General features: G+C 49.7%; 2 protein-coding genes across 2 annotated transcripts in view; one reads left to right on the top strand and one right to left on the bottom strand.

The window, feature by feature from the left end:
* Positions 1–21,421, bottom strand: part of TUBGCP4 (tubulin gamma complex component 4) — a 39,206-nt gene extending 17,785 nt beyond the window's left edge. The window contains exons 1-4 of the mRNA XM_081964933.1: positions 21,303–21,421; positions 21,040–21,198; positions 20,858–20,962; positions 20,534–20,587 (exon numbers count right to left, since the gene is read on the bottom strand). Of these exons, the coding sequence (XP_081821059.1) occupies positions 20,534–20,587; positions 20,858–20,962; positions 21,040–21,198; positions 21,303–21,371 (387 nt within the window). The 5' untranslated portion in view covers positions 21,372–21,421. The remainder of the gene's footprint in view (positions 1–20,533; positions 20,588–20,857; positions 20,963–21,039; positions 21,199–21,302) is intronic.
* A 4,254-nt stretch (positions 21,422–25,675) lies between these two features.
* IQGAP1 (IQ motif containing GTPase activating protein 1) overlaps positions 25,676–27,676 on the top strand; it is a 116,996-nt gene continuing 114,995 nt past the window's right edge. The window contains exons 1-2 of the mRNA XM_081964901.1: positions 25,676–25,860; positions 26,335–26,434. Of these exons, the coding sequence (XP_081821027.1) occupies positions 25,806–25,860; positions 26,335–26,434 (155 nt within the window). The 5' untranslated portion in view covers positions 25,676–25,805. The remainder of the gene's footprint in view (positions 25,861–26,334; positions 26,435–27,676) is intronic.

The following is a 27,676-nucleotide window of genomic DNA, read 5'->3' on the forward strand; positions in this document are numbered from 1 at the left end:
TTATATGCTACTTCAGCGAAAGGTAGCAAGTCCGACCAATTGTCTTGCTGATAGTCCACATAACACCGGATATACTGTTCCACCATCGCATTGGCCCTCTCTGCTGCCCCATTTGTGCTGGGATGAAATGCTGAGCTGAGTCCCTGCGTGGACCCGATCGATTTTAGGAATTCTCTCCAGAACTTGGCGGTGAATTGAACTCCGCGATCTGAAATGATCCTTTTTGGAACTCCATGTAGGCGATAAATGTGTTTCACAAACATTTTCGCTAATTTCTTTGCGGATGGTAGGCTTGAACAAGCGATAAAGTGTGCTTGCTTGGAAAACAAATCAATAACTGTCCAGATTACTTTATTACCACTGCTATCTGGAAGTTCGACAATGAAGTCCATTGCTATCTCTTCCCATAGTCGGCTAGGGTTGGCCACTTGTTGTAGTAGTCCAGGGGGCTTTCCCGGACGGGTTTTCATTGTTGCACAAGTAGCACAGCTTTTTACATAATCTTCCACCTCCGACCTCATCTTTGGCCACCAAAATTGACGTCTAGCGAGGTGGAGAGTTTTCAGGAATCCGAAATGACCTCCTAGTTTCGCATCATGACTCCGCTGTAGCACTTGCAATCTCATTTCTGCAGGGACGTACAGTTTGGATCCCTTCCAGGCTACGCCATCATTAATCGTTAGGATGTCTTTGTTGTTGTTGAACCATGGGTCTGTCTGGAGGGCTGCTTTCAGTTCGGTTCTCAGTTTATCTTGGCTTCGACTGGTGACTTGAGCTGCCTTTTGGTGAGAAGGAGATATGATGGGGTGGAAAATTTCTTCCTTTTTACTGTCAAACTGAGGTTTTCTCGACAGTGCATCTGCTAATAAGTTCTTCCCTGCGGGGATGTGTTTAATTTCACATTTGAACCTTTGGAAATATTGGGCCCAACGGACCTGTTTGGGGGATAACTTTCGATGGGCAAGGAGAGTTTCGAGGTTTTTATGATCAGTCCATACCTCGAACGGTATATCCCCCCCTTCCAGGAGATGCCTCCAGGTGAGCATGCTCCATCTGATCGCGAATGCCTCCTTCTCCCAAATGGGCCACCTTCTTTCCGTAGTGGTGAGTTTCTTGGAGATGTAAGCGCATGGTAAGAGGTGGCCTTCTTTATTCTTTTGTAGTAGCACCGCAGCTATCGCGACATCACTGGCATCCGTTTGGATTATGAAAGGTCGCTCTGGATCGGGGTGTTGCAATATGGGTTCTTGGGCAAAGAGCCGTTTTAATTTCTCAAAAGCCTTTTGACAGTCGATTGTCCATTTTAATGGTTGGTTTGCTTTTGGTTTAGTAGGGGAAGGCCCCGTTCTTAATAGGTCAGTCAATGGTAGGGCAATTTCAGCAAAGGTTGGAATAAACTGCCTATAAAAGTTTGCAAATCCAAGGAAGCTTTGTAATTGTTTGCGAGTGCTTGGAGGTTTCCAATCTAACACCGCTTTCACTTTTTCTGGGTCCATTTCTACTCCTTCATTGGAGATACGATATCCCAGATAATCTAGCGAGGTCTTGTGGAATTCACACTTTGACAATTTTGCATAAAGTTTGGCAGCTAGAAGTTTTTTCAGGACTTGCCGTACCAGTTTCACATGTTCTTCCATGGTCTCAGAGAAGATCAAGATGTCATCTAAATAAACGAGTACTCCGCGGTACAGGTGGTCGTGTAGCACTTCATTTATGTACTGCATGAATACTGCGGGTGCTCCTTGTAGTCCGAAAGGCATGACTTTATATTGGAAGCTGCCTAAGGGAGTATTAAAAGCGGTCTTCCACTCATCCCCTTTCCGGATTCGTATACGGTAATACGCCTCTCTCAAATCCAGCTTGGTGAAGATCTTGCCCTTAGCCAAGTGGTTCAACATATCTTTCATGAGAGGGAGGGGATAGGTATTCTTTTCGCATACCGCATTCAAAGCTCGTAAGTCCACACAGAGGCGAACCCCCCCATCTTTCTTTTCCCTGAAGAGCACTGGGGCTGCTACTTTTGATTTTGCTGGTTCAATAAACCCTCTTTTCAAATTGGTGTCGATGTACTTCCTCAATTCTATCATCTCTTTAGGCGTCATAGAGTACATTTTGGGCTTTGGTAAGGTTACCCCAGGTTTGAACTCTATGGCACAATCTGTGGCGCGGTGAGGTGGAAGGTAGTTTCCGTCTTCCTCACTGAACACCTCCGCCAGATCCCAATAGATCTTTGGGACTCGTTGGATTCCCGGAAGTTTAGTGTCTGCTGCGGTTGCTGCAGGTTCTGGATGGGTTGGGCTGTTAGGTTCCAATGTTCCTGGGTGGCCTTTTGGTTCCACTGGTGGTAACGGCCCAAGTCCAATAGTCACCTTTCTAACGCCATCCTCCCACTTTATGGTAGGTTCCCACTTGTCCAACCATGCAAGCCCTAGGATAACTGACTCCTGCATTCCAGGGGCCACAATGAATCTGAGGAACTCATAGTGGCGGCCTATCACCAGTTTTACTAACTCAGTGATCTTTGTAGCCGGAGCTCCCCCAATTAGGGTTCCATCCACTTGCTCAAACGGAATGGGTTGTTTCAGGGGTCTGGTGCGTATACCTAGTTGCTCCACTATTGACATGCTGATTAAGCATTGGGTGCAGCCGGTATCTATAATCACCCCAACTTCCCCTTCTACCCCCGTTTTCGGTATTTGGAGTTTGGCTTTTATTTGGAAGGGGCGGATAGGTGCACTCACCATTGGGTCGTCTTCTGGGTTTCCTTCCTCTTCCTCCTCTGAAGTGTCCAGGGCGTTTTCAGTGGCTCCGCTCTCTGCCCCTGCTGGCTGTTGTGCCAGACGACTTTTTTCTGGGGGTTTTCTGGGGGTTTTCTTGACTGTGCTGGCAGGTGGTTGGCGTGGTTGTGGAACTGGGGCTGGAGCCCAGCATGTAGATGCCCGGTGGCCAAGCTGACCACAACGGTAGCACTTTATTTTGGGGCCCCAGGAACGAGGGGTTGGCGGGAGCTTTTCAGTTTGCTGCCTCTGCGTTCGGTGGGCTAACGGTTTTTTTTCAGGGGTTCTGGTACCAGGCTTTGGATAGGTATTAATCTCGTGGTCCAGTATGATTGCAGTGGTGTACCATTCTTGGATACGATCTGGGGTCCCCCTTACGGCACAAGCTTGTTTCAGTTTGGGATCTAAGGCCTTTTTGAACGTATAGACCAATAGTCTCTCTGGCCAGTAACGTAGTCTTCCAGCTATTCTCCGGAATTCCCAAACTAATTCTTTGACCGGCCGACCCCCCTGTCGTAATTCCTGGATCTGGTCTTCAGCATCTACCTGTTGGGCCACATCGTAAAATCGGGCCCGCATCAGTTGGATGAACCCCGTTATGTCATCTAACTCAGGAGCTGCTTCTTCATGGAGTTCCGCTATCCATTGTGCTGCCTCTCCTTCATTCATCCCCTCTGCTATTTCTTGGATCAGTTCTCGATCCGTCAGGTATTGTGGGCCTACTTGGTCAACGTATGCCAACACTCGATTCATAAAGTAAGCTAGTTTGTCTCGGCTGCCATCATAGGTTGCACGGAACCTTGGGGGTGTGGGAGGAGGAGGGGGTGCTGGTGGTTGAACCGGAGCAACCTGTTGGCCTGCTGCTTGGGGTGGTAAGCTTCTTTGTGGGGCCACACCCATCGGTTGGGCAAAAGCCTGCTGAGGCATTGGTGGGGGGGGCTGGGCCCTGTGGTGGTCCCATTCCTTGGCTCTGCCTCTGAGCAGCTATTTGGGGTGGCGCCATTGGTTGGGAAGGGGCAGGCGTCCACTGGCATTGAGCCCATCCATGACCCGGGAAGAAAGCCCAACCTGAATTGGCTTGATTGATGGGTCCAGAGCCATCGCTTTGCAGAGGGGGGGAGGTGAAAGTGTTCCAGGCCCCTTTCGGCTGGTTAAGTTTTACTTCCCAACTTTTTTTCACTCCAGGAGGGGAGGGTGCTGATTCGCTGATGGCTGTGTGGAAAGACCCAAGGTCTCCGCTCCACTGCGCAGCAGTTTCTCTGCTGGGGAAGGATAATGTGGGCTTTGCTAGCCTCCACCCGGGTGGTTCTGGGGGCCCCAGGGGTTTTTGTTCACTCACATTTAGGCGTCGGAATTGGTCCTGAAGGCCCATCAAAGACTGGCTGCGTGAGAGTGACTGAGATCTCCATTCATTTGCTCTTCTCCCCATGCTCCAGCCGTCTGTCAGAGTTCCCTTGGGGGGCCCCCCTCCTTCCAGCAGGCATTCCTGAGAAGCAATAAATCCCGAAACTTCCTCTCGCAGGTCTAACTCCGTCTGTGAGGAAAATCTTGGTTTCGGTTCCTTTTCCCTCGCCTCTGCCTGTTGAACTATTTCTTTAGAAGGTGCATAGATAGTCTCGACAAAAATAAGCGATCCATCATCCTTAGCTTTCTCTGCTGCATTCTTTCCCTCCTCCATCTTCACTGAAATTTCGTCCTGCCCAGGGTTGGGTCAGAACTGGGATTCAGTACCCCGATGAAAGAAAAAAAAATTATGGGAGAGTTGAAATAATGTCAGCGTTCCAAATATCATGCAGAATTAAATCATTGTCCAAGGCAAAGTAGTCCTTAAAACTCCAATTTAATAAGACAGGCATGTTGGCATTAAGCTGGTGAAATTTCAACTCTAAGGTACATCCGGTGAATTCCCCAAGTTAAAAGTTCATCATCTATCCCCACACCCCATAATTCATCACATGGTCCAATCTTCATCTTCCACTCTGGCATGTACACCCCTCTTCTTCCGGCCAGGTGTCGAGGTGCGGAGACAAAAGACGACCTTGAGCTTCTAAGAAATCCATAACAATACATTCCACAATCCTACTCCTTTCTATTCCCCCCTCCCAACTACTATACCAATGAAACAGCATAATATGTATGTTTTAATTATGTGGCAGGCCAAAGATCCTAAAAGGAACAGAATTACAGGCCTGACAATACATATTACTCAAACATACATCAATCTTGGTCCAGAATCGATATGGCCTGGACATCAACAGAATTGCAATCAGATGTGAAGGAAGTTGAAATTGATACAAATCTCTGGGCGTACCACAATCCCATGAAAATAAGTTTGATAGGGAAAAAGAGGATGACAAGATGGACACTGAAAAGATCAATTTTAAAAGACAAATAATTTAAATTAGCGATGACTAAACAATTGCATCTCTTCTTTAAAGAAAACAGAAAAGAAGATACATCTGTACAAAATTTATATGGCTACAACGAAAGTATACATGAGGGGAGTTTCCATATCTTATATAGCAAAAGAAAATAAATTAAAAAAGCAAAGAGAGAATTCTTTGGATAAAGAATACAAAAGACTGGAGGAGAAACTACAAGGTAAGCCGCAAGAGAGAAATATAAAACAACAAATGGATTTTATTAGACATAAATTGAATCTACTTGAAAAGAAGCAGCAGATAAAAAAGATAAACCAAAATATTTTTGAGAATGCTAACAAGCCTATAAATTTTAAAAAACGGAGAAGAGATGGATTAACAAATTGGGGAATATATATTACGAAAATAAGGAGAAGAAAAAGATAGCCTAGAAATTTTATGAGAAATTATACAGAGACCCACTGCCAGGCAGAAAGGAAAATACTACAATATCCTGAGAAAGCGGAATTGCCAAAAATAGTACTGGAACACAGGTGGCATTGTTATTTTATGTCACTACGTTAAAAAGTTTGCTAGACATGAACTGACTGAACTGACACTAAAGAGTTAAACTGAGAAAGAGTTATTGCGCAGGTCATAAAGTCTTATCTGACATTGATGTATTTGCGCATGTCTTCACACATTCCAGAAGGAGAGAGAAAGAGAAAGCTACTGCTGAACTTTGGTCCGCCTGCCAGGAAAGCTGGCAGACGGAACTTTTTCTTATCAAAATGTAACAATTAGTTAGTTTTGTTTTATTTCCATTTATTATTTTTTGTATTAAAGTTTGTTTATTAATTAGAATATGCTTCCCAAGACTTTTATTCTTTTTCTTCACATCTTAATGCATATGCTGTTGGAAATCAGCCCGATCCTAGACTTCACTTTCTTCAGGGTGAAATTTTTCCCCTGACATTTTAGATGTGCAAAAAGCTTTTTATAAGGTTAATTAGGAATTTATGCTACAGCAATTGAAATATATGGAATTTGGCGATAAATTTTTAAATATATTTCAGGCGAATACTCTAAGCAAGAAGCTAAAGTAATAGTGAATGGAGAGGTGACAAAAAAGTTTGAAATACAGAAAGGTAGGAGGCAAGGATGTCCTCTATCCCCATTGTTATTTATATTGTCTTTAGAAGTGTTACCAAGGATAATACGGAAAGAAACTAAAATGTCTGGAAATTAGGAAAGAAGTCTACAAATTGCAAGCATTTGCAGACAACTTAGTTTTTATTCTTGAAGAACCATTAAAGTCGAGTTTGAGACTAATGGAGGTACTAGAAGATTACAGGAAAGTAGCCGGACTGAAAATTAACAAAACTAAAATGATAGTTAAAAATATGATGGAGAAGCTGGAGGAGGAATTGGCCAAGGGAATAAATATTCAGATTGAGAAAAAAATGAAATATTTAGGAATCTATATAACGGCAAGGTGTATATCAATCAAAGAGGATAACTATGTTAATAAATTATATAAAGGAGGATTTGGAGAGGTGGAAACATTTGAGACTCTCTTTCATGGGAAGAATAGTGGTAGTCAAGATGAATATTCTACCGAAATTATTATTTTTGTTCCAAAATATTCCCATAAAATTAGATAGAAAGTATTTTTGAAAATTGAATAAAATGACATCAGAATACATTTGGCAAGGTAAGAAACCAAGGATTAAAGTTAAACTTCTGCAAGATGTAAAAGAAAGAGGGCAATTTGGTATATGAGAGTGGGAATTATGTTACCAAGCAACAACGCTTACCTTGGTAAAGGAATGGATAGAACTAAAAAATAATGCAAACACTAGAGGAACATGATTGACATTTAGGATGGCACGCATTCTTGTGGTACGGGAAACAGGTACTACATCAATATTTTCAGAGACACTTTATAAGACAGGCTTTTTTGAAATATGGAATAAATTCGAGAGGAAAATTTACAGTAAGATTCCGATTTGGCTATCAACATTAGAAGCTAACGCTGCACCCAAATCTTATTAACAGGTCACCTATAAAAATAGACAAAGAAGGGAGATTAACATTGAGGGAAGAGCTAAAAGAGCAAGGGATAGAATTGGAATGGTGGTCCTATTTTCAAATCCAATCTTGTTACTCGAAAGATATGAAAGATATGAAAGAGTGGGGCATTAATAGGGAGTTGATAGGCAATAGATAAGATCCTTTTGGGGACATCTGGAAAAATAGTAAGAATGAGGATTTCCAAGAAAAGATTGGACCACTATTGGTTCAGAATGTATAGGGTCTCCTACTTGAGCTGGGGGTTGGACTAGAAGGCCTCTAAGGTTCCAAATCTCTATTCTGTGACCTATATGGATATAGATCCATTCCTAGGCAAGGAAGAAGGTGTCTGCTATTCATGACATGACTAAAAGGTTTTCCCATTGTTCCAGATGATATTTTACTTCCAGTGTAACCTTTCAGCTGCCTGAAATGAATGTGACTGTTTGTCACTGTCTGTGTGTGTGTGTGTGTGTGTGTGTGTGTGGTGTTGTATCAACAAAGCAAGTTATGGAAGTGCTGGTCCTCTGGATCTGTATAATTTAACTCTAGCTTGGCCTGCTTGCTCTGCATTGGGAGCAGCCCTTATTGGTTAGGGAGTTGTTTCAAGCCACAGTTCTGAAACCCTCTTGAACAGCTTTTCCCCACAATTTTCTTTCCACAGTAGAAAACCAGATGATCCTCAGCTGTGTCCCAGTCCATTTACCGTATTTATCGGCGTATAACACGCACAGGCGTATAACACGCACCTTCATTTTAAGAGGGAAATTTCAGGAAAAAAATTTAAATTTCAAATAAAGAACTTTGAAGCAAAATAAGGGTAGCTCAGAACTTTTTTTTATTAATATTATTACCACTTATAAGGTAAATAATGTAAAAGGACAGTAAAAGCAACTATGAACACTGCTGCTTTCACTGCTACTATCTTCCACCCTCCCTTCCTCCTTCCCTTCCTTCCTGCCTCCCTTCCAGTTCCCTCCTTCCTCTTTCCTCCTGCCTGCCTGCCTTCTTTCCCTCCTGCTTATCTATGCTTCCTTCCTTCCTTGCACCTCCCTCCCTTCTGCCTGCCTGCCTTCTTTCCTCTTTCCCTATCCTCCTATCCTTCCTTTCTCCCTCCCTCCTTCCCTGCCTCCCTTCCAGTTCCATCCTTCCCTCCTTCCTTTTTTTTATTAACTTTTAGTCGGGAGTCCGGGGAGAGGAGAGACGGCTCATCCATTCTCTCCTCCTCTCACCCACACCCCGCTGTCTAAAGCGCTTCCTTTCGCCCGCCCGAGCTCTTCCGCGGGCGAAAGAAAGTGTTTTAGTCGGGTGTCTGGGAGAGGAGAGACGGCTCATCCATTCTCTCCTCCTCTCGCCCACACCCCGCTGAGTAGCGCTTCGTGATCCTTTTCTGTGCGCCTGGTGTTTAGATAGATAGCCGGATGTTTAAAACGCCAGGCGCACAGAAAAGCAGCTGCTTTTGGGGCGAAGCGCTCCGCGATCCTTTTCTGTGCGCCTGGCGTTTAAAACATCCGGCTATCTATCTAAACGCCAGGCGCACAGAAAAGGATCGCGGAGCGCTTCGCCCCAACAGCAGCTGCTTTTCTGTGCGCCTGGCGTTTAAAACATCCGGCTATCTATCTAAACGCCAGGCGCACAGAAAAGGATCGCGGAGCACTTCGCCCCAACAGCAGCTGCTTTTCTGTGCGCCTGGCGTTTAAAACATCCGGCTATCTATCTAAACGGCTGCTGTTGGGGCGAAGCGCTCCGCGATCCTTTTCTGTGCGCCTGGCGTTTAGATAGATAGCCGGATGTTTTAAACGCCAGGCGCACAGAAAAGCAGCTGCTTTTGGGGCGAAGCGCTCCGTGATCCTTTTCTGTGCACCTGGCGTATATCGCCTGGCGTATATCGGCGTATAACACGCATACATCATTTGCCCCCTATTTTTCAGGGGGGAAAAGTGCGTGTTATACGCCGATAAATACGGTAAGCGCTGAGTCCCAGAATATCAGTGTTTTTCCCCTTTGCTGCCATGGCAGCACCCAGTTTGCCTTGTTTCATGGCCTGACCTTCAGTTCCCAGGGTGCGCCTAGCAGTGTTCTTCCTCTTCTGGTGGCAGATGCTTAGCCTTTTGTTAAGACCTGAACCTGATGGAGCCCCATGCCAAAGCTTACTGAGATACGCAAGGCCCTCAGCAGGTCCTTTGCGGGAACAAAGCGCATTTTGCAGCTTCCTTCAGAAGACAAATATTTGCTCAACATTTGTTCTGAGAAAGATGGGCAGTTAAGAAATATGTATAAATCAAAAAATAAGATGAAACCTTCCTGTGATGACTGCAATATCTGGAGGGTCCATGTTTATCAACATCCTTTCTGGTGATAAAAAGTGAGGTTTTCATCAGTTGCCTGCAGAACTGAAATTACTGGCTAATCTAGAATTCCTCCTCCAGTCATGTTGGCTCAGGAACTCTGGCATTGAAGTGTGCAAGTCTTAAAGCTGTCAAGTTACAAGTCCCTTGCGCCCCTAACCCTTTAGAAAAAAACCCCCAGGGGTGTTCAAACTTGACAGCTTTAAGACTTGTGGACTTCAACTCCCAGAATTCTTCAACTAGCATGGTTGGTTGGGGAATTCTGGGAGTTGATGTCTGTACATCTTAAACTTGCCAAGGTTGAGAAACACTGCTCTAGAGGTAGCCACTTTTAACTGCGAATGTTTGGAGATGGGAGGGATTAGGAGGGATAACTCCTCTGCTATCCCTCAATCTACTCTTACAAAAGCCTCCAGATTAAGATAACCTTTGTTGTCATGTCTTTACGGTGAGCACACTGGCTGACATCTATTAAAAATGAAATGGTGTTGTTTGCTCTCAAAAGAAAGTATACATCTACTGTACTTTGAAAGAGCCAAAGCCAGGGTCATTTCCACATTGCGTAAGAGTGAATACATTAATTGTGGAGCCTAACGAAAGAAGCCACGCACGGAGATAAACAAGGAGGAGTGGAGTTAAGGAAGGCAGCGAGAAGGCGCAGCCACCAGAACTGAGAAACGGGGAAGGTGGGAGGGATATAAACAAAAGAAAAGACTTCTTAGTTGCCGTTCATCTTTTCTTCTCAGCCCTCAAGAGGCTTCCATCAAGCAACGCCAAGGGGGTGCCCTAAAGATAGGAAATCGACTCTTACGGCTTGACCCTCGTCATTCACACATCCATGCAGCCCACGGTCACTTCCAGGAGGCTGCTCCCAAGGCACCCTCGACTTCCACCTACCCCCACTCCCCACCCAAGGTTTTCCCATTCCAGCGGAGGCAGGAATGCAAAAACGACGCCTACTACTCCCTTGCAAGGGGAGCGAAGGAAACCGCCTGGGTCTCTGCTCCTCGCCTCACCTGCCTGGAGCCACCGAAAACTTTAGACTCTGGTGGCGGTGCTAGTTTCCCGCCACTTCGGCGCTCCTGCAAGAAGACTCCGCATTCTTCCTTTCCTTCGCCCCTCCTCCCTTCAAAAGCTGTGAGGCACTTTCTTAGCACTGATTGCCCAGCTGGCACAGCCCCGCACGCACGCCTCCTCCTCCCTCCTCTTCCTCACTCCCCAAAAGTTCTTATCCTCCTTCCCGGAGCTCAGCAGAAGGGATGGGAGGCTGCTTTTGAAACCACACCTTGAAAAACTTCGTCGGGAAGGGAGGCGGTGAACCAGTGGGGGGGGGGGGGATGCCCTGGAACGCTGAAATACAGTTGCAAGAAAAAGTATGTCAACCCCTTGGGATTACGTGGAGTTTTGCATGAATTGGTCATAAAATGTGCTCTGAACTTCATCTAAGTCACAACAATAGAAAACAGAGTTTGCTGAAAATAATACTACACAAACATTAGATGTTGCCATGGTTTAATTGAACATAACATGTAAACATTCACAGTGCAGGGAGGAAAAAGTATGTGAGCCTTTAGCCCAATGACTTCTCCAAGAGCTAATTGGAGCCAGGGAGTGAGCCAACCTTGACTCCAATCAGTGTGATGACATTGGATGTCTTGCTGACAGCTGTCCTGCCCTTTAAAAAGGCACACCTGTTTTGGGTTTACTGGTTTCAAGAAGCACTGTCTGATATGAACCATGCCTCGCAGAAAAAAGCTCTCAGAAGACCTACGATCAAGAATTGTTGACTTGCATGAAGCTGGAAAGGGTTACAAAAGTATCTCCAAAAGTCTTGATGTTCATGTGTCCACGGTAAGACAGACTGTCTACAAATGGAGGAAGTTTAACACTGTTGCTACTCTCCCTAGGCGTGGTCGTCCTGTAAAAATGACTGTAGGAGCACAGCGCAGAATGCTTCGTGAGGTAAAGAAGAATCCTAGAATGTCAGCTAAAGACCTACAGAAATCTCTGGCACATGCTAACATTTTTGTTGACACATCTACAATAAGGAAAACATTAAACAAGAATGGAGTACATGGGAGGACACCACGAAGGAAGCCATTGCTGTCCCAAAAAAAGTTTGCAAAAGAGCACCTGGATGTTCCACAGCACTACTGGCAAAATATACTGTGGACCGATGAAACCAAAATTGAGTTGTTTGGGAAAAACACACAGCTCTATGTGTGGAGAAAAAAAGGCACAGCACACCTCATCCCCACTGTAATCAAAACCTCATCCCCACTGTAAAACATGGCGGAAGAAGCATCATGGTTTGGGGCTGCTTTGCTGCCTCAGGGCCTGGACGGATTGTTGTCATTGATGAGAACATGAATTCCAGAGTTTATCAAGACATTTTGCAGGAAAATGACTGTTGTCTTACCTGAACGGTCGTTCTCGGGGCGCTGCGGGAGAGTCCAAGGAAGGGTTAACATAGCCTGTTTGCCCAAGGACTGAGTAGATTTTTCCCCTCTGGTCACGCCTCCTTTGCCTCTTCAGGATCAGTTTTAAAAACGAGGTCTTGTCCGACGAAGACGCCCTCAGCTCGCACCTGTGTACAAAGATAGTCTCGGTGCTATCCAACAACCCTGGGCGGGTCTTGGACTCTCCTGCAGCGCCCCGAGAACGACCGTTCAGGTAAGACAACGGTCATTCTCCAGTGCGCTGCTTGGAGAGTCCAAGGAAGGGACATGCCCAAGCTATTGTGTCCCAGGGCGGGAAGAAGTAGCATTGTCCGGAGCCTCAATAACCTTCTGCAACACTCTTCGTCCAAAGGAGGCTTCGGCAGAGGCAAAGGAATCGATTTTGTAGTTTCTAATAAAAGCTGTGGGTGACATCCACGTGGCCGCTCTACAGATGTCCAGAATAGATGCCTGAGTCGCCCAGGCCGCAGTTGTGGCTGCACTTCTGGTGGAGTGGGCCGTTACACGTGCTGGAACCGGCTTGCCCTGGAGGTCATATGTCATCTTAATGCAAGCCCGCAGCCATCGTCCGATGGTTGATGATGATACTCTGCGACCCAGCGTGCCCGGTTGAAAAGACACAAAGAAAGCCTCAGAGTGTCTAATGTCCTTAGTCCGTTTTAGGTAAAGGCGAACAGCCCTTCGCACGTCCAATTTGTGCCACCTGCGCTCCTTGGAGTGTTGAGGACTGGGACAGAAATTCGGGAGAATCACCTCCTGAGATCTATGAAAGTGGGAATTTACCTTCGGCAAGAAGGCTGGATCCAGACGCAAGATGTCTTGGATCTGGATGGATGGATGATGCACAGTTCCTCTCTGACCGAGGGGGCAGCAATCTCAGACACCCTTCTGGCTGAAGTGATCGCTATGAGGAAAGCGGTTTTAAGAGTCAGATGTCGTAGAGAAACCTTCCTCAAAGGTTCAAAGGGAGCAGCCGTTAATGCCTGTAAGACAAAAGGTAAGTTCCAGGTCGGGTACCTATGTACCACCTGAGGTCGTATGTTGGAGGCTCCCTTCAAGAAACTCTTGACCTGAGGATGGTGACTCAGGGACTGAGAATGATGTCTAGACAGGATGGTGGACAACGCAGCAACCTGACGCCGGAGGGTAGCTGGAGCCAGGCCCTTGTCCAAACCCTCCTGAAGGAAGTCCAATAATTGTGGGATGGATGCCCCAACACTGTCAATGTCCCGTTGCCTACACCAAGCAGAAAAAGCAGACCAAGTCGCCTCATAAATGCGAGTTGTGGCCGGATGTCTGGAAGCTTGAATGGTCTGGATGACTTTGTCTGAGAGGCTTTGATCTTTCAGGAGCTGCCCCTCAAGCGCCAGATGGCTAATTGCAACCACTGGGGCTCCGGATGGTTGATGGCCCCCTGACGCAAGGATATCTGGTCTGGGGGAATCTTCCACGGTTTCTCCACGGACAGATAGACCAGATCTGCGAACCAGGATCTCCTGGGCCAGTGTGGAGCCACCAGGATGAGCTCCGCCCCCTCCCTCAGCAGCTTGTTGATCACCTGCGGAATCAGAGGGAGGGGCGGAAATGCATAAAGTAGGCCCGAAGGCCAGTTGGTCCTCAGGGCATCCGTCCCCTCTGCTTGCGCTGACTTGTAGAGAGAGAAGAACCGCTGGAGTTGCGTGTTTGCCGCCGTGGCAAACAAGTCGACCTGTGGAAGGCCGAACCGTCTTACCACCTGGGCAAACAAGTCCGGATGTAGTTGCCACTCCGAGTTGTCGATGATCTGGCGACTCAACCAATCCGCACTCACGTTGCTGGTGCCGGAGATGTGATCCGCTCTCAGCGACGCTAAGTGGATCTCCGCCCATCGAGCCAGGGCTTCTGCCTCTGACATGAGCCTTCTGGAGTGAGTACCGCCCTGTTGGTTCACATGGGCCTTTTTACAGGGTTCCTGGCTAGGGGACAGCGAACAAAGGTTCGCGGAGGGAAAGACAGAAACTCCAAGGTTAGCCCCCTCCTTATGGTGTTTAAAATCCACCTGTCCGAGGTTATTTCCTCCCAACGGTCTGCATAGAATTGCAGGCGGCCCCCGATGGGAGGAGAACCCAGGCGGTCACTTCCCACATCTAAATTGATGGTTGTGGGAACCTCCACGAAAGGGCTTCCGAAAGGAGCCCTGATTGAACTGCCTGCCCCTGTTAGCATAATTGTTTCGCTCCTGGGTCCTGTCAGTAGACTGGTTGTATGGCCTCTGGGAAGAGTAAGACGAAGTGGAGGCCTGGGCACTGTCCTGCGCCCGAAAGGCCTGCTTTCTGAATGTACCTTGGCCCTTCTTGTCATTTTTCTTGAAGGTGGACGGAAGGATTTTCCTCTTATCCTTCATCTCGATCAATAATTTCTCTAGGGAGTCCCCAAAGAGATTGCCCCCCTTGAATGGAGCTGAAGCTAGCTTCCATTTCGCCTTCATGTCCGCCTGCCAGTGTCGGAGCCATAGCAGGCGGCGAGAAGTAACGTTAGACGCTAGCGCCCTGGATGCGAACTTCGCTGCATGCAGGGAGGCATCAGCGGAATATTCCACAGCCGTAATGATCTTATTAAGATCATGTCGCCAACGAGATGCTTCAGATGGAGGCTGAGATCTGAGTTGGCACAGCCACAGCAAGGACGCCCTCGTAAAAATCGAGGCAGAGGTGGATGTCTTGATCGCCCAGGCGGCCACCTGATGCGTTTTGAGACAGGCCTTTTCTGATCTCTTATCTTCTGCTTTTAATCCCTCTAAGAGATCAGCAGGAAGATTTGAGTTGGAGGTCAGAGAGACCACGGGAGCATCTACCTCTGGCAATTTCAAAACATCCTCCAATTTTGGTTCTAAGGGGTACAAAGTTTTGTCTGCGCCACTGGGGCTGGCCAGGGTGCCTGGCTGCGCCCATTGGCGTTGGATAACCTCCATGAACATGTCAGGGACTGGCACCAGTTCAGGGTCCGGGGTTGTTTCGCTGAACAGCCCTGCCATGAGGTCCTGAGATGCAGAGGGAACTGCCTTGTCCTTAGGCTTGGCCCCAAGCTCAGTGGAAGCTCTGGCCTTGTGTAAAATAGCCTTGAACAAGGATGGTTTGAAGAGGCCAGTGAAGGAAGGTTTGTCTGGAGGCATGTCCTCATCCTCCGAGAGTGCAAATTCATCAGCGGCCTCTTCCTCCCACGTAGACACCTCCGTGGTGACAGAAGTGCCCGGGGAATCGAGGGCTCGGGCCTGTTTTTCCCCGGGGGGACGAGCAGCCTTAGAGGCCTTGCCACCCTTGCCTTCCTGTAGCCTCATGGCCTCCACCACTCCCTGGGAAATGGCCTGCGTAATGAGCTCCCTCATTTCTGCTGACATAGCCGGGCCTTTGTCCTCCACAGGCCGGGATCGGGAATAGGCCTGACCCTTGCCACCCCTAGAGGGATCCCTATGATCCCCTGCATGGAAACAACACTGGAATGAGGGTAGATCCTCCCTGACTGAAGAGCTAGGAGAATCTGGGTAACCTAGAGAGGCTGCAGGAGATCCTGACATCGAGTCCCTGTCACAGAAGGAAGGAGACCTATCCTCTATATCATTCCCCTGCTCTACCTCCCTGATTGGGTGGGGAAGGAACTGGCCCAGCCTCACATGGCAAAGAAGACATAGGAACCTGGGGCCTAGCAGATTTTTCTCTTAGAGATTCCTGCCCCTTGTCCCCTTGGAGTTTGGGGGCCTTGCTCCCAGCTGAAGAATGGGAAGCTTTCCCCCGTGCCCTTATTTCCCTTTCTCCCTTGGCCTGAGAGAACTGGCCTACTGCGCTTTGCAGTTGGCCCTGCCAGCTCCTCCCTTCGCTCCAAACCTTCATCAGCCATCTGAAGTGGTGAGCTTGAATAGAAGAGGTCGCTGCTGAGGGAAGGGCAATGGACGCTGGCCAGACGGCTCCAAAGCGTCTGCAGATCTTGCTAGGAGGCTGAATTCGGCACCAGGACACTCCTTGCCGCTCCCCCTAACGTTGAGAGGGACTTTAGGCCTGCTGGAGACCCAGTCAGGCCCTTGCAATCCTCCACGGCGATCTGCGGTGAGGCGGAGAGGCTCTGTAAGCTGCTGTTGCTATCCGGTAAAAAAGCAGCAATAAAATGGCCGCTGCGCTTTCGCGCGCCAAAAAACGCAGCCCAGAATGTCAGGGTCCTCCTATTGGCCGGCACTGAAAAGCGTGCCAATTTAGCGTTTTCCAAAATGGCCACCGCTCTCCCGATCGGCTAAAGACACCGCCTGAGGAAGCAAGGGCTTGTACCAACCCCCGCAGTCTAGGTGGCCAGGACTTACAGAGCCAGGGCCTGAGGCTGATGCTTTGCAATGCAAGGTCCGTTGTCAACAAGGCCCCCCTCATTAATGAGTTGATCTCGGAGGGGGAGCTGGACCTTGCAGGGATAACGGAGACCTGGTTGGGCCACGAGGGTGGTTTACCCCTCGTGGAAATGTGCCCACCGGGCTACCGTGCATTTCATCAGCCCAACTGCCTCCCTGGGCCCCATTTCACGCCAAGGGACTCACACCCGGATATCTGTGGCATCCTAGCAAGATCTGCAGACGCTTTGGAGCCGTCTGGCCAGCGTCCATTGCCCTTCCCTCAGCAGCCTCCCGGACGGAGGACCTAGTGGCCGCATGGAATAGGGCGGCTGCCGGGGCCTTGGACCGGGTTGCGCCTTTGCGGCCTCTCCTGCAGCAACGAACCACCCTGGTTCCTTGGTTTACCAAGGAGCTAAGGGTGATGAAACGCCACAAGAGACGCCTAGAGAGCAGGTGGAGGTCCTCACGCTCTGAATCTGACCGAACACAGGTAAGAGCCTATTTACGGACCTACCTTGTGGCACTAAGAGCGGCCAAACGTAGACATTGTGCCGCTCTTATTGCGTCCGCAGACAACCGCCCAACCGCCCTGTTTCGGGTGACCCGCTCCCTCCTATCACAGAGGCTGCGGGAAGCCCCTTTGCAGGGTAGAGCAGAGGAGTTTGGGGAATATCTGCAGGACAAAATCGCTCAGATCCGGAGTGGATGGGCCCCCTTCAGTGGACCAGGGGAGACGTCAGAAGCAAATCTTGAGGGACCACGCTGGGAGGAGTTTGACTCTGTTGCCCCCGAGGATTTAGACAGGTTACGTGGGCGACTGCGAGCCACTACATGTTTATTGGACCCGTGTCCCTCCTGGCTTGTACTGGCATCCTGGGAGGTTACACGAGGCTGGCTCCTGGGTCTAGTGAACGCTTCATTGGATGAGGGATCCTTACCGCTCGCCTTGAAAGAGGCGGTGGTGAGGCCCTTACTCAAGAAGCCTTCCCTGGACCCGGCGGAGCTAGCTAATTATCGTCCCGTCTCCAACCTTCCCTTCTTAGCGAAGGTTGTAGAGAGTGTGGTGGCACAACAGTTCCCACGTCACCTGGAGGAAACCGACTATGTAGACCCGCGCCAGTCCGGTTTCCAGCCCGGTCACAGCACGGAGACGGCCTTGTTCGCGTTGGTGGATGATCTCTGGAGGGCCAGAGATAGGGGTTGTTCCTCTATCCTGGTCCTATTAGACCTATCAGCGGCTTTTGATACCATTGACCATGGTATCCTATTGCGCCGGCTGGAGGGGGTGGGAGTAGGGGGCACCGTTTTGCGATGGTTCTGCTCCTACCTCTCCGACCGGACGCAATGTGTGTTGGCAGGGGAGCAGAGGTCGACCCTGAGGCCTGTCACTTGTGGGGTGCCGCAGGGGTCGGTCCTCTCGCCCCTCCTGTTCAACACATACCTGAAGCCGCTAGGTGAGATCATCCGTGGTTTTGGGGTCGGATACCACCTGTACGCTGATGATACGCAGCTGTACATTTCCACCCCAAACCACCCCAACGAGGCCGTTGAAATGATGTCCCGGTGCTTGGAAGCCGTTCGGGTCTGGATGGGGGACAATAGACTCAGTCTCAACCCCTCCAAGACGGAGTGGCTGTGGCTACCGGCGCCCCGGTTCAACCAGTGGACTCCATCGCTGGCCATAGGGGGCGAGCAACTGCCCCCCTGGAGCGGGCGCACAATTTGGGCGTCCTCCTAGATGCCCGGCTGTCGATGGATGACCATGTGGCAGCCGTGGCAAGGGGGGTGTTCCACCAGGTTCGCCTGGTGCGCCAATTGCGCCCCCTATTGGACCGGGACGCCTTACGCACAGTCACTCATGCGCTGGTGACGTCCCGTCTGGACTACTGCAACGCTCTCTACATGGGGCTCCCCTTGAGATGCACCCGAAGACTACAGTTAGTTCAGAATGCGGCCGCGCGGGCTATCATGGGGAGTACCAGGTACTCCCACATAACACCTCTCCTGCGCGAGCTGCACTGGCTACCCGTGGTTTTATGGGTGCGTTTCAAGGTGTTGATTACTATCTTCAAAGCGCTCCATGGCACAGGACCTAGTTACCTGCGGGATCGCATCTCACCTCATACATCCCTGCGACCAATTCGCTTCCACAGGGAGGGACTTCTCCGGGTGCCGTCCACTAAGCAATGCCAACGGGCGACGCCCAGGAGTAGAGCCTTCTCTGTGATGGGCCCAACCCTCTGGAATGACCTCCCCCCCAATATCAGAACCACTACCGACCTCCGCTCCTTCCGACAGAAACTCAAGACCCACCTGTTCCAATTAGCTGGCCTAGCCGATTTATAGTCCCATTTTTAACCTCCTGGCAAACATCTTATTCTGGGGTAGTTTTTTAGGGGTAGTTTTTAATTCTCTAATGCTAATTTTAATTATTACTGTAGTTTATATGTTACCTCCATCTATATTTATCTATATTTATGTATTTATATTGTTGTTTTAATATGACTGTACACCGCCCCGAGTCCTTTCTGAGAGAGGGCGCAGTTTATAAATTAAATAAAAGTAAAGTAAAACCCCTTCCCCAAGGCGGCGAGGGACGAACGGGGGATTACCGTCTTCCCTGCGCTTGCCAGCAGACGCCGGACGAGCGGCCTCGCTCGTTCCATCAGCTGCGACTAGGAGCAGCTGTAGAACTCGATCGCAGCCTCAGCCTTCTAGCACAATTAACAATTCACACGTAGATTGAAGTAAAATGCAATATAAGAAAATTGGGGAAAAATCCTAACACTAACCAACTAACTGTTTTAAAAAATATATTGGAGAACTCAGCCTATCTACCCAAAAACTGAGAGCTCCCCAAAACTAGTCCTATCGGGCGGACTGAGTTTTTAAACCTGATCCTGAAGAGGCAAAGGAGGCGTGACCAGAGGGGAAAAATCTACTCAGTCCTTGGGCAAACAGGCTGTGTTAACCCTTCCTTGGACTCTCCAAGCAGCGCACTGGAGAACGTACGACCATCTGTCCGCCAACTGAAGTTCCGCAGAGGATGGGTGATGCAACAGGACAATGCCCCAAAGCATACAAGTAATTCAACAACAAAATGGCTTCAACAGCACAGAATACGCCTTCTGGAGTGGCCCAGTCAGAGTCCTGACCTCAACCCGACTGAAATGCTGTGGCAGGAACTTAAGAGAGCGATTCACACCAGACATCCCAAGAATATTGCTACACTGAAACAGTTTTGTGAAGAGGAGTGGTCCAAAATTACTCCAGATCGTTGTACAGGTCTGATCTGCAACTACAGGAAACGTTTGGTTGAGGTTATTGCTGCCAAAGGAGGGTCAACCAGTTATTAAGTCCAACGGTTCACATACTTTTTCCTCCCTGCACTGTTAATGTTTACATGTTATGTTCAATTAAACCATTGCAACATCTAATGTTTGTGTAGTATTGTGTTTATTTTCAGCAGACTGTGTTTTTCTATTGTTGTGACTTAGATGACGTTCAGAGCACATTCTATGACCAATTCATGCAAAACTCCACGTAATCCCAAGGGGTTCACATACTTTTTCTTGCAACTGTAGGCATACTTAATTCCCACAACCACTCATTGTACAACTTAGCCTCCACATCCCTAATCATTTTCGGTTGCTCTTTACATTCTTTGAGCCTCAACATATTTTTGTATTGTGGTGACCAGACCTGCACGTATTACAGGTATGGTGTTACTAGCAGTATGATTAGTTTGCATGATCTTGATACCATTTGTTGTTGAGGCCATGGGCTGCATTGGCTTTTTTGGCAGCTGCAGTTGCATACCTAAGTGGTTGTCCACTAGGACACCTATACCTTAATTTTCTTACTATTGAATTGCATTTTTATATGACCCAGTATTCATGTCTGTCAAGATCTTTCTGGATCTTAAGTGTATCTTCCAAAGTGTTATCAATTCCCCCCAGCATGGCATCATCTGCAAATTTTTGGTCCTCCATTTCAGGCAGGTTCTCAGTTGGATCTGCTGGGTGGAGTTTGGGCTTTAAAAGAAATAAACAAAAAAAACCCAGAATGCCAATCTAATCTCTGCAAATCTAAACTCTGCTCTTGTTGCATCTGGGGAAGTCTCCTCAAAGGGCAGATGAGAAATGACTTCTTTGACAATACTCACCTGGTCCAGAGAATAGTTGACGTATGAGATGGTAAGGTGAGGATCAGCCAGAAACTGCCCGAAACAAAGAAACAAAGTGTGAGCATTCACAACAGAGCTTTTTTGAGGGGGGGAGACTGTCAGGATGTCGCCTTCTGCTGTATTTCACACCTCCCGCACTACCTTATTCCAGGTAAGGTCCTATCCTGTCAGAAAATGCAAGCTCGGAGTGGGTGCCTTGCCAGGACAAACTAGCTTGTGGTCAAAACTTGTTCCATCTCCATTCGGGTTGGGGGTCTTCCTCCACCATGTACACCCCCCCACACACACACACACGTCCCTCACCTCCTGCTCCAGGCCCAACAGCGCCTGCCGGTAGGGCTGCAGCACGGCGTCCAGGCCGGTGCACAAGGCGCGCAGGTAGATCCCCGGCGGAGAGGCCAGCAGCTCCTGCAAAGAGGCGAAGCGAGGCGGTGACTCCCCGCAGGGCGCCCGCGGCCCGCCATCCCTCCCCGGGAAGGGCGCACCTGCGGCGGGGCGGCGGGCGGCGGCAGCGGCGGCTGGGCGTGCTCGGCGAACTGCTCGATGAACTCGTGCAGGCGGACGTAGAGCGCGCCCAGGCGGCAGACGCGGGCCAGGAGGGCGGCCTCGCTCGGGTGCAGAAACGGCGGAGGCTCCGGGGACACCTGCGGGGGAGGAGGAGGAGGAGGAGGAGGAAGGGCGCTGGGCCGGAGCCGCCAAGGGAGGGAAGGCCGCCCCCAGCCCCCCTTCGCCCCGCCGCCTCGCCCACCTGCAGGCCGCCGCCCACGAAGAGGCCGCCCGGGTAGCCGCGCAGCGCCAGCAGCAGCTCGTGGATCATGGCGGCCCCGCGCGGGGACTGAACCCCAGCGCCTCTTCGCAGGCGGCCCAACGACGCCACGCGGCTCCTCGGGGCAGAGTCGGCCCCTGCGAAGGCCGCGCCTGGACTCCTGGTGACGGATGGGGTCCTTCAGGCACTCAGCTTGGCCGCCTGTTTAGGAGCTGCAGCCCCTCCCTGCAGGCGCCCTGTCCGAGCGGCTTCGTTGGGGTTTTGCCTGCGCCGGCGACGCTTGCTGGCCGAGGCGAGCGCTGAGATGAGCTCAGTCTGGCCAGGCGGGGAAGTGCGCGAAGGCGGCTCTGTTGGGCGCAGCATATGGAGGGAAGGGGAGGCAGGCTGTCAATAGGCCCTTACTCTCGCCTATAGTTTATATTTCTTCAATGTAATTTTTGTGAACATTTTAAGCAAGAAGATAAAAACTAACATGAACTAATATAAAATAAGGAACAAAAAAGGTCAAAACGTGCAAGAAAAAGGAAAAATAGAAAAGAAAGAAAAAAGATTCAAAGAAGTGGCTTCGGATATTCTTCATAGCAGCAATAAATATAAATACATTTCAACGTCTCTCAGACTGCACAATATTGCTCTTTTTTAATAAAGTCATTAGCCACATTAATTGGTGATGAACTTGTGTAAACATGGAAAAATGAATTTGTGATCTTTGATTTTGATTATTAGACAGGATAGATAGTAATAGGAAATCAATTTATCCCTTTCAGCAAACTCTAACAACTTTACCAACCATTCCTCCATAGTGGGCAATGTCAAATCTTGAGTTTTACTTTCTTGTGGCGTCTGTTTTCTGACCTGGATAAAACAAGTATAATCCAACCTTCCCATTTTAGAAAAGTGAGAATGCGATTGGACAATTCCTCTAGAACAATTCCTCCCCAGCTTTTCTGGCTTTGCGGACCAGCAGTGGGGTGGGGCGGAGGGAGAGGGGATGTCTTCGCTTGTGCAAATGGAGCTTTGCATGCTCATGTGCTCACTCACTTCTTGTGCGGCCCGATTTCAAATGTGCTGTAGCCCGCTTCCAGGCCAAGCTCGGAGATTGGGTACCTCTACTCTAGAACAGGGGTCTCCAATCCCCATTCTGTGGCCCACTACCAGGCCGTGGCCTATTTGGTATTGGCCAAATGAGTGGCTGGCTGAAGCGCATACGTAGCTCAACTTTCATGAGCAGCTGGCCAATGGGCAGTTGTGTGTGTGCGCTCCAGCCCACCACTCGTGCAACTGTTGCATGTGTGCATAAGTGGCCCAGTTCCCTTCTCCCCCACCCCAACTGGACCGCCAAGCAGCACAGGTTGAGGACCGCTGCTGTAGAATATCCTGGATGAAATTGATTATCTGGAGCCATTTCCTGGGCTTCAGTCTAGGGGGGCATGATACGAAGATAGTATTGATTGTGCTTGTTGATGACTGCTGGAGCTGAGATGAGGTGATGCATTCATCCTGATATTCCTAGATCTCTCTGTGACTTTGGTTACTGTTAAACACATGATTCTTCTGGACCAAGTTTGGGGTGTTTGTCCTTTTTCTGTGATCAGTTCAGTTGATTGAGAGGGAGAAAGGTCAAAGCTGTGGTATCTCACAGCTCAACACTTTTGCTCGGCCTTTTCAAAGCCTACACAAAACTGCTGGGTGAGGTCATTGGTCCGTTTGGGTAAGGTCATCGGTTCAGTATCAGGAGGATGCTGATAATCCAGCATACTTCTCAACCCTGTTACTATTCAAGTGATGTTGCAATACTGTACCAGTGTTGGGAAGTTGTGCAGGTCTGCCTGGGGAGAACTCAATCCTGCCAAGACTATGTGACTGTAGGTCCCCTGATCCAGAAGACTTTCCACGTCCACTCTCCCACTAGAGACTGTGCATACTGGGGTCTTTTTGGACTCACAAGTGCTTCTCAAAGAGCAGGAGGCAGGTTTAGCTAAGAATGACTTGGAACAGCTTCATCTAGTGCCCTGGTTACATCTGTTCCTGGGTTAGGAAGCCTTCAGTCACTCGTGCCCTAGTCACCTCACAAATGGATTATTATAAGGTGCTCGACATGGGAGTGGCTTTGAAGACCACTTGTTCAGAATGCAAAGGTCCGAGCCCTAATTAAGAAATCCAGGATTTTTTTGCTTATCCAGAATGCAATGACATAATCACACAAATGTTGTCATGTGCTGACATCTGAAGCAAGTCATGACATTTGCATTGTGACATTGTCTTGTATGTGACATCATTTGCCTCCCTTGGCCAACCAGGCCTCGGGACCTAGAAGACAGGCTTTCCAGACTGCAGATTTCATCAGCTGGTATCAAAACCTGTCTAAAAAATTCAGCCATGTCTGCCAAAGTAAAGGGGTGGTTTGAATGTGGATTCCTTTTGTATGCTTAGCTGACTCTTCTCTAGCCTCACCACCAAGTTGTTTGTACTCTCACTTTCCTCTCTATCTTTCTGTAAAGATCATGTCTAGCCTGTATCTCCACTCTTGAGGTTTCATTCAATAGTTCTACCCTTACTCTCTGGAGCAGGTGAGAAGAGGTCCGAACCCTCCACTATGAGGCAGCCAGTCAAGCATCTTTCTCTGTTGCAAGCTAAACAGTCCTAGCAATGGTAGTCAACCTGGTCCCTACTGGCCACTAGTGGGCATTCCAGCTTTCATGGTGGACGGTAAGGGTTTGCTGTAACTCTGCTTTATAAATTTTATAAAGTAAAGTTACTTCCCTACTTTATAAATCACCATTCCTGTGGAATCGGTGGGTGGTTAGAAAATGTTACTACTAACAAGAGATACAAAAGTGGGCGGTAGGTATAAAAAGGTTGACTACCCCTGGTCCTAGGTCTTTGTGCCATTTCACATAGAAGCCGGTTTTCATCATTTCACTATCCTGGTGTTCCTTCTCTCTCTGGACTTGCCCTGGGTTATTATTTTCACCCAGGCATGCCTTATTAGCAGTGGGTGGAAAGTTAGCTGTGACAGATGGCAATAGCAAGTACAGGGAGGGGGGGGCAACCATTGCAAAGGCCTGCCTTGAGGGGGCAGCAGGGTGGCCAAAAGGATGGGCAGATGTGGCTGGGGGGATTTTAAGTGCATATGGTAGTCCTGTGCAGGTGGGCTGCCAAATGTCCAAATTTTGATCACGGGGAGGGGGGGGGGCGAGGACTGTGGTAACTCTCATTCATTCAGTCTCTCTAAGGGTTGCTGAACAAATGTACAAAGAGAGTGACTGAGCTTGCACAGCAAGAGGAACCTTAAAAAGGCCACCAGGGGTTAAAAAAGGCCTACACTCCAGTGACTGAGATTTTGCCTAGAGCAGTGGTTCCCAACACCCCCCACCCCCTCCCGGACATATAATTCTTACTTTACTCAAAAACTGAACTCTGCTCATGTGGAGGATGCCTAAAAGGCCACTAACTTGGTGTAAACAAGGTTCAAATTGCCCCCATTAAAAATCAAATTGCCCCCCTGTGGGGCGTGAGCATGTCGTGTGAGGCTGGTTGGAATAGCATGCTGGATGAGATGCTGGCCTAAGAATAGCAACCAACACCTTGGACATGGAGATGGGAAAGGAGGTGGTGCCACACTTAGACCTTAAAGATGGTTCTTTATATATTCTTATATATACATATATATATATACATATTCTTGGTCTAGAACAGGAATGACCAAATGGTTCATTGTAACTTTCCAGAATCAAAACATCCGATAAAAAAAACTTGAGTAGGCAAAATCAAAAGTCACCCCAGTGTTGCCCTTTGGTGAAGGCTATATAAATGCAGTATGTCATTTTGGGGAGTCCTGGTATTACAAAGCTGGAGGATCTCTGGCCCAAAATATTATTTCATTACAACCAGAGTTGGGTTAGCATCCTTATTAGGTTCTTCAACAATTGTCTTCAATGATACAGGAAGGCAAAATATACAAGGTCTGCGTTATTTGTGTCCTTAGATTAGGAGGAGGATCAAAGCATTAAAGAAAACTAGATCTTTTAGGGGCTTCTCTTTTAATGGCTCAATGACTGAAATGTTGAGTTTATTTTTAAGATGACTTTAGAGCACAAAGCGGCAGAGCCAGGTTTTAGTGATCCAGCAAGCGACTGACTTGCCAGGCTGCCCACCGGGTTGCCACTGCCGAGCGCCCAGCCCAGGCACGGGGCTTCGGCGGGGTCCTCTGGCGGGGCGCCCACTTCTCCCCGGCGGCTGAGCGCGGCGGGCTTCCCGATAGGCCGGCCCAGCGCGGTGGCTAAGAGGCCCGGCGGAGCCGCCCAGGCGCGCTTCCGTTCCGCTCGTCCCCGCCGCGGCCGCGCCCTCCCTGCGCCACCACCCACGGGCGGAGCCGCCCCGCCGCTTTCCCTTCGTCTTCCTGCCTTCGCCCTCCGACGGCCCGCGCTGCGTTGCGCTTCCTCCGCTCCACGCCCGCCAGAGAACCGCCGCCGCCCTGCGCCCATGGCTGCTTCGGAGGAATGCGACGGGACGGGCGTAGCCCGGCCGCACTACGGCTGTGAGTCCGCGCGGGCAGGCGGGGGCCGGGGGGGGGGACACGGCGCGGGGTTTCGGTCGGCGCTCCCGACCCTCCCTTCCGCGCCCAAGATGGCCGGAGGCGCTGCTGCAGCCCCGGCGCCCCAAGCGCCGACGAGGAGCGGCCTGCTCCTGCGCCCCTTCTGCCCGGCAGATGTGGATCGGGCGCAGGGCCCCGTGGCTGAACACTCCCGGGGATCGGGCTCCTCAGGCCGCGCGCCTTGGCGACCTTCCTGGCCCGGCCGGATGGCTCCGTCGGCGCGAGGCGGTGAGGGTGAGCCGCCGCCGTGCAGAGGAGCGGCCGGGCCCGGAAGGGAGCCAGTTGTCGGTCGGAGGGCTGCCTAGCAGGCGGGTGGGGAACCCTCGGGCCGGCCGAGTCGGCGGTGGGGAAGCGGGGCGGCGCTCCTATCCTGGGACCCCGTTGCCCCGCCGGGAGTGACCGCGCCTCTCCTTGCAGCTGTGCTGGACAACGAGAGGATGACGGCGGAAGAGATGGACGAGCGCCGCCGCCAGAACGTGGCCTACGAGTACCTGTGCCACCTGGAGGAGGCCAAGAGGTGAGGCCAGGGGCGCAGGCGGGCCGGAGCTGGGCCAATGGGCCGGAGAAGGCGACCGGCTTGCTCGGTTGGGTTGCCCGCCCATCTGGACCGCTGCTCGGGATGCTTTATGACTTTGCTTCCTCCTGAAATCCAGCCTTTGCCCCGTTGATGCCAATCCAGGCCTTTTAAGTCAGACTGATGGAAGGTGCTTGTTTGAGGAAGGCTATTGGCACCGGGTGGAAGCCAAGTGAGATTTGGGTCTGGTCAAAAGAAGGAAAGGCTGAGAATTCAAGATCAGGTTTCTGGGATTGAAATACATTGCAATTCTATTGGGCATAAAGCTCCTAGAAAGGTTGCCTCTCTATGGTAATTGGCATGAGGAATGGCAATCCAGTTTTATTTGAAATTCTATGGTTTAAAAAGTATAGCTAGAACATTGAAATGCTTTCTTTATCTTTGGAGATTTTGGAAGGAAAAATACACATTGAAGTCCACATTGGAATACTTAATTTTTACCAACCAAGTGATTTGGAAAATGAGACTTTATTTATTACATGTCTGCCCTGCCGTTTCATTATAAAAATTTGTGGTAGCAAACGTTGCGCTCTTTTCTTCCCATGTTTTCCCCCTGACAACAAGCCAGTGGGTTAAACACAGGGGTTAAGGGCCTCTTTTAGGGATTGCCTCTTGGTGATAAGGGTGGTGGACATCAATATTTCCCCTCCCTTATTGTGTCTGCTGGGAGCCATCTCATAGCCCTATTCAGGATGGTGTCCCTACTGGGTAAGTCTGTCCCCTGGAACATCTAGGGCAGACATGTCAAACAGAAGGCCCGTGGGTCAGACCTGGCCCATGATGTGGTTATATCTGGCTCACGGGGCTGCCCTGGAGACAGTAAGTGGCTGGCCCCAGCTGCTTTGGCCCAGCGCACAGGTAAGTGGTACCCACGGGCCAGATCTAAGGCTGAATGCCTTCCGGCCCAGGTGGCCATCGCGAAGTTGTTATAGATCAGTGTGGAGCCACCAGCACCTTCATGGCTCACTTGCCATCACAGCCTCACTCTGGCCCTGCAGCCCACAAGCGCTTCCCTTTCACCAGGACACCTCCCCCACTCCCTAGCCCCACGTCAGAAAGCCACAGCCCCCGGCAGCACGACCACCTCTTCCCCTCCCTGGGCACGGAGAGAGGAATAGAGGGAGGGAGGACATGGGAATGAGGAGAGAGGGAGGGAGGAAGGAAGGAAGGAAGGAAGGGAGGGAA

The sequence above is a fragment of the Natrix helvetica genome (assembly GCF_964273705.1).
Source record: "Natrix helvetica genome assembly, chromosome: 12".
Taxonomy (NCBI): domain Eukaryota; kingdom Metazoa; phylum Chordata; class Lepidosauria; order Squamata; family Natricidae; genus Natrix; species Natrix helvetica.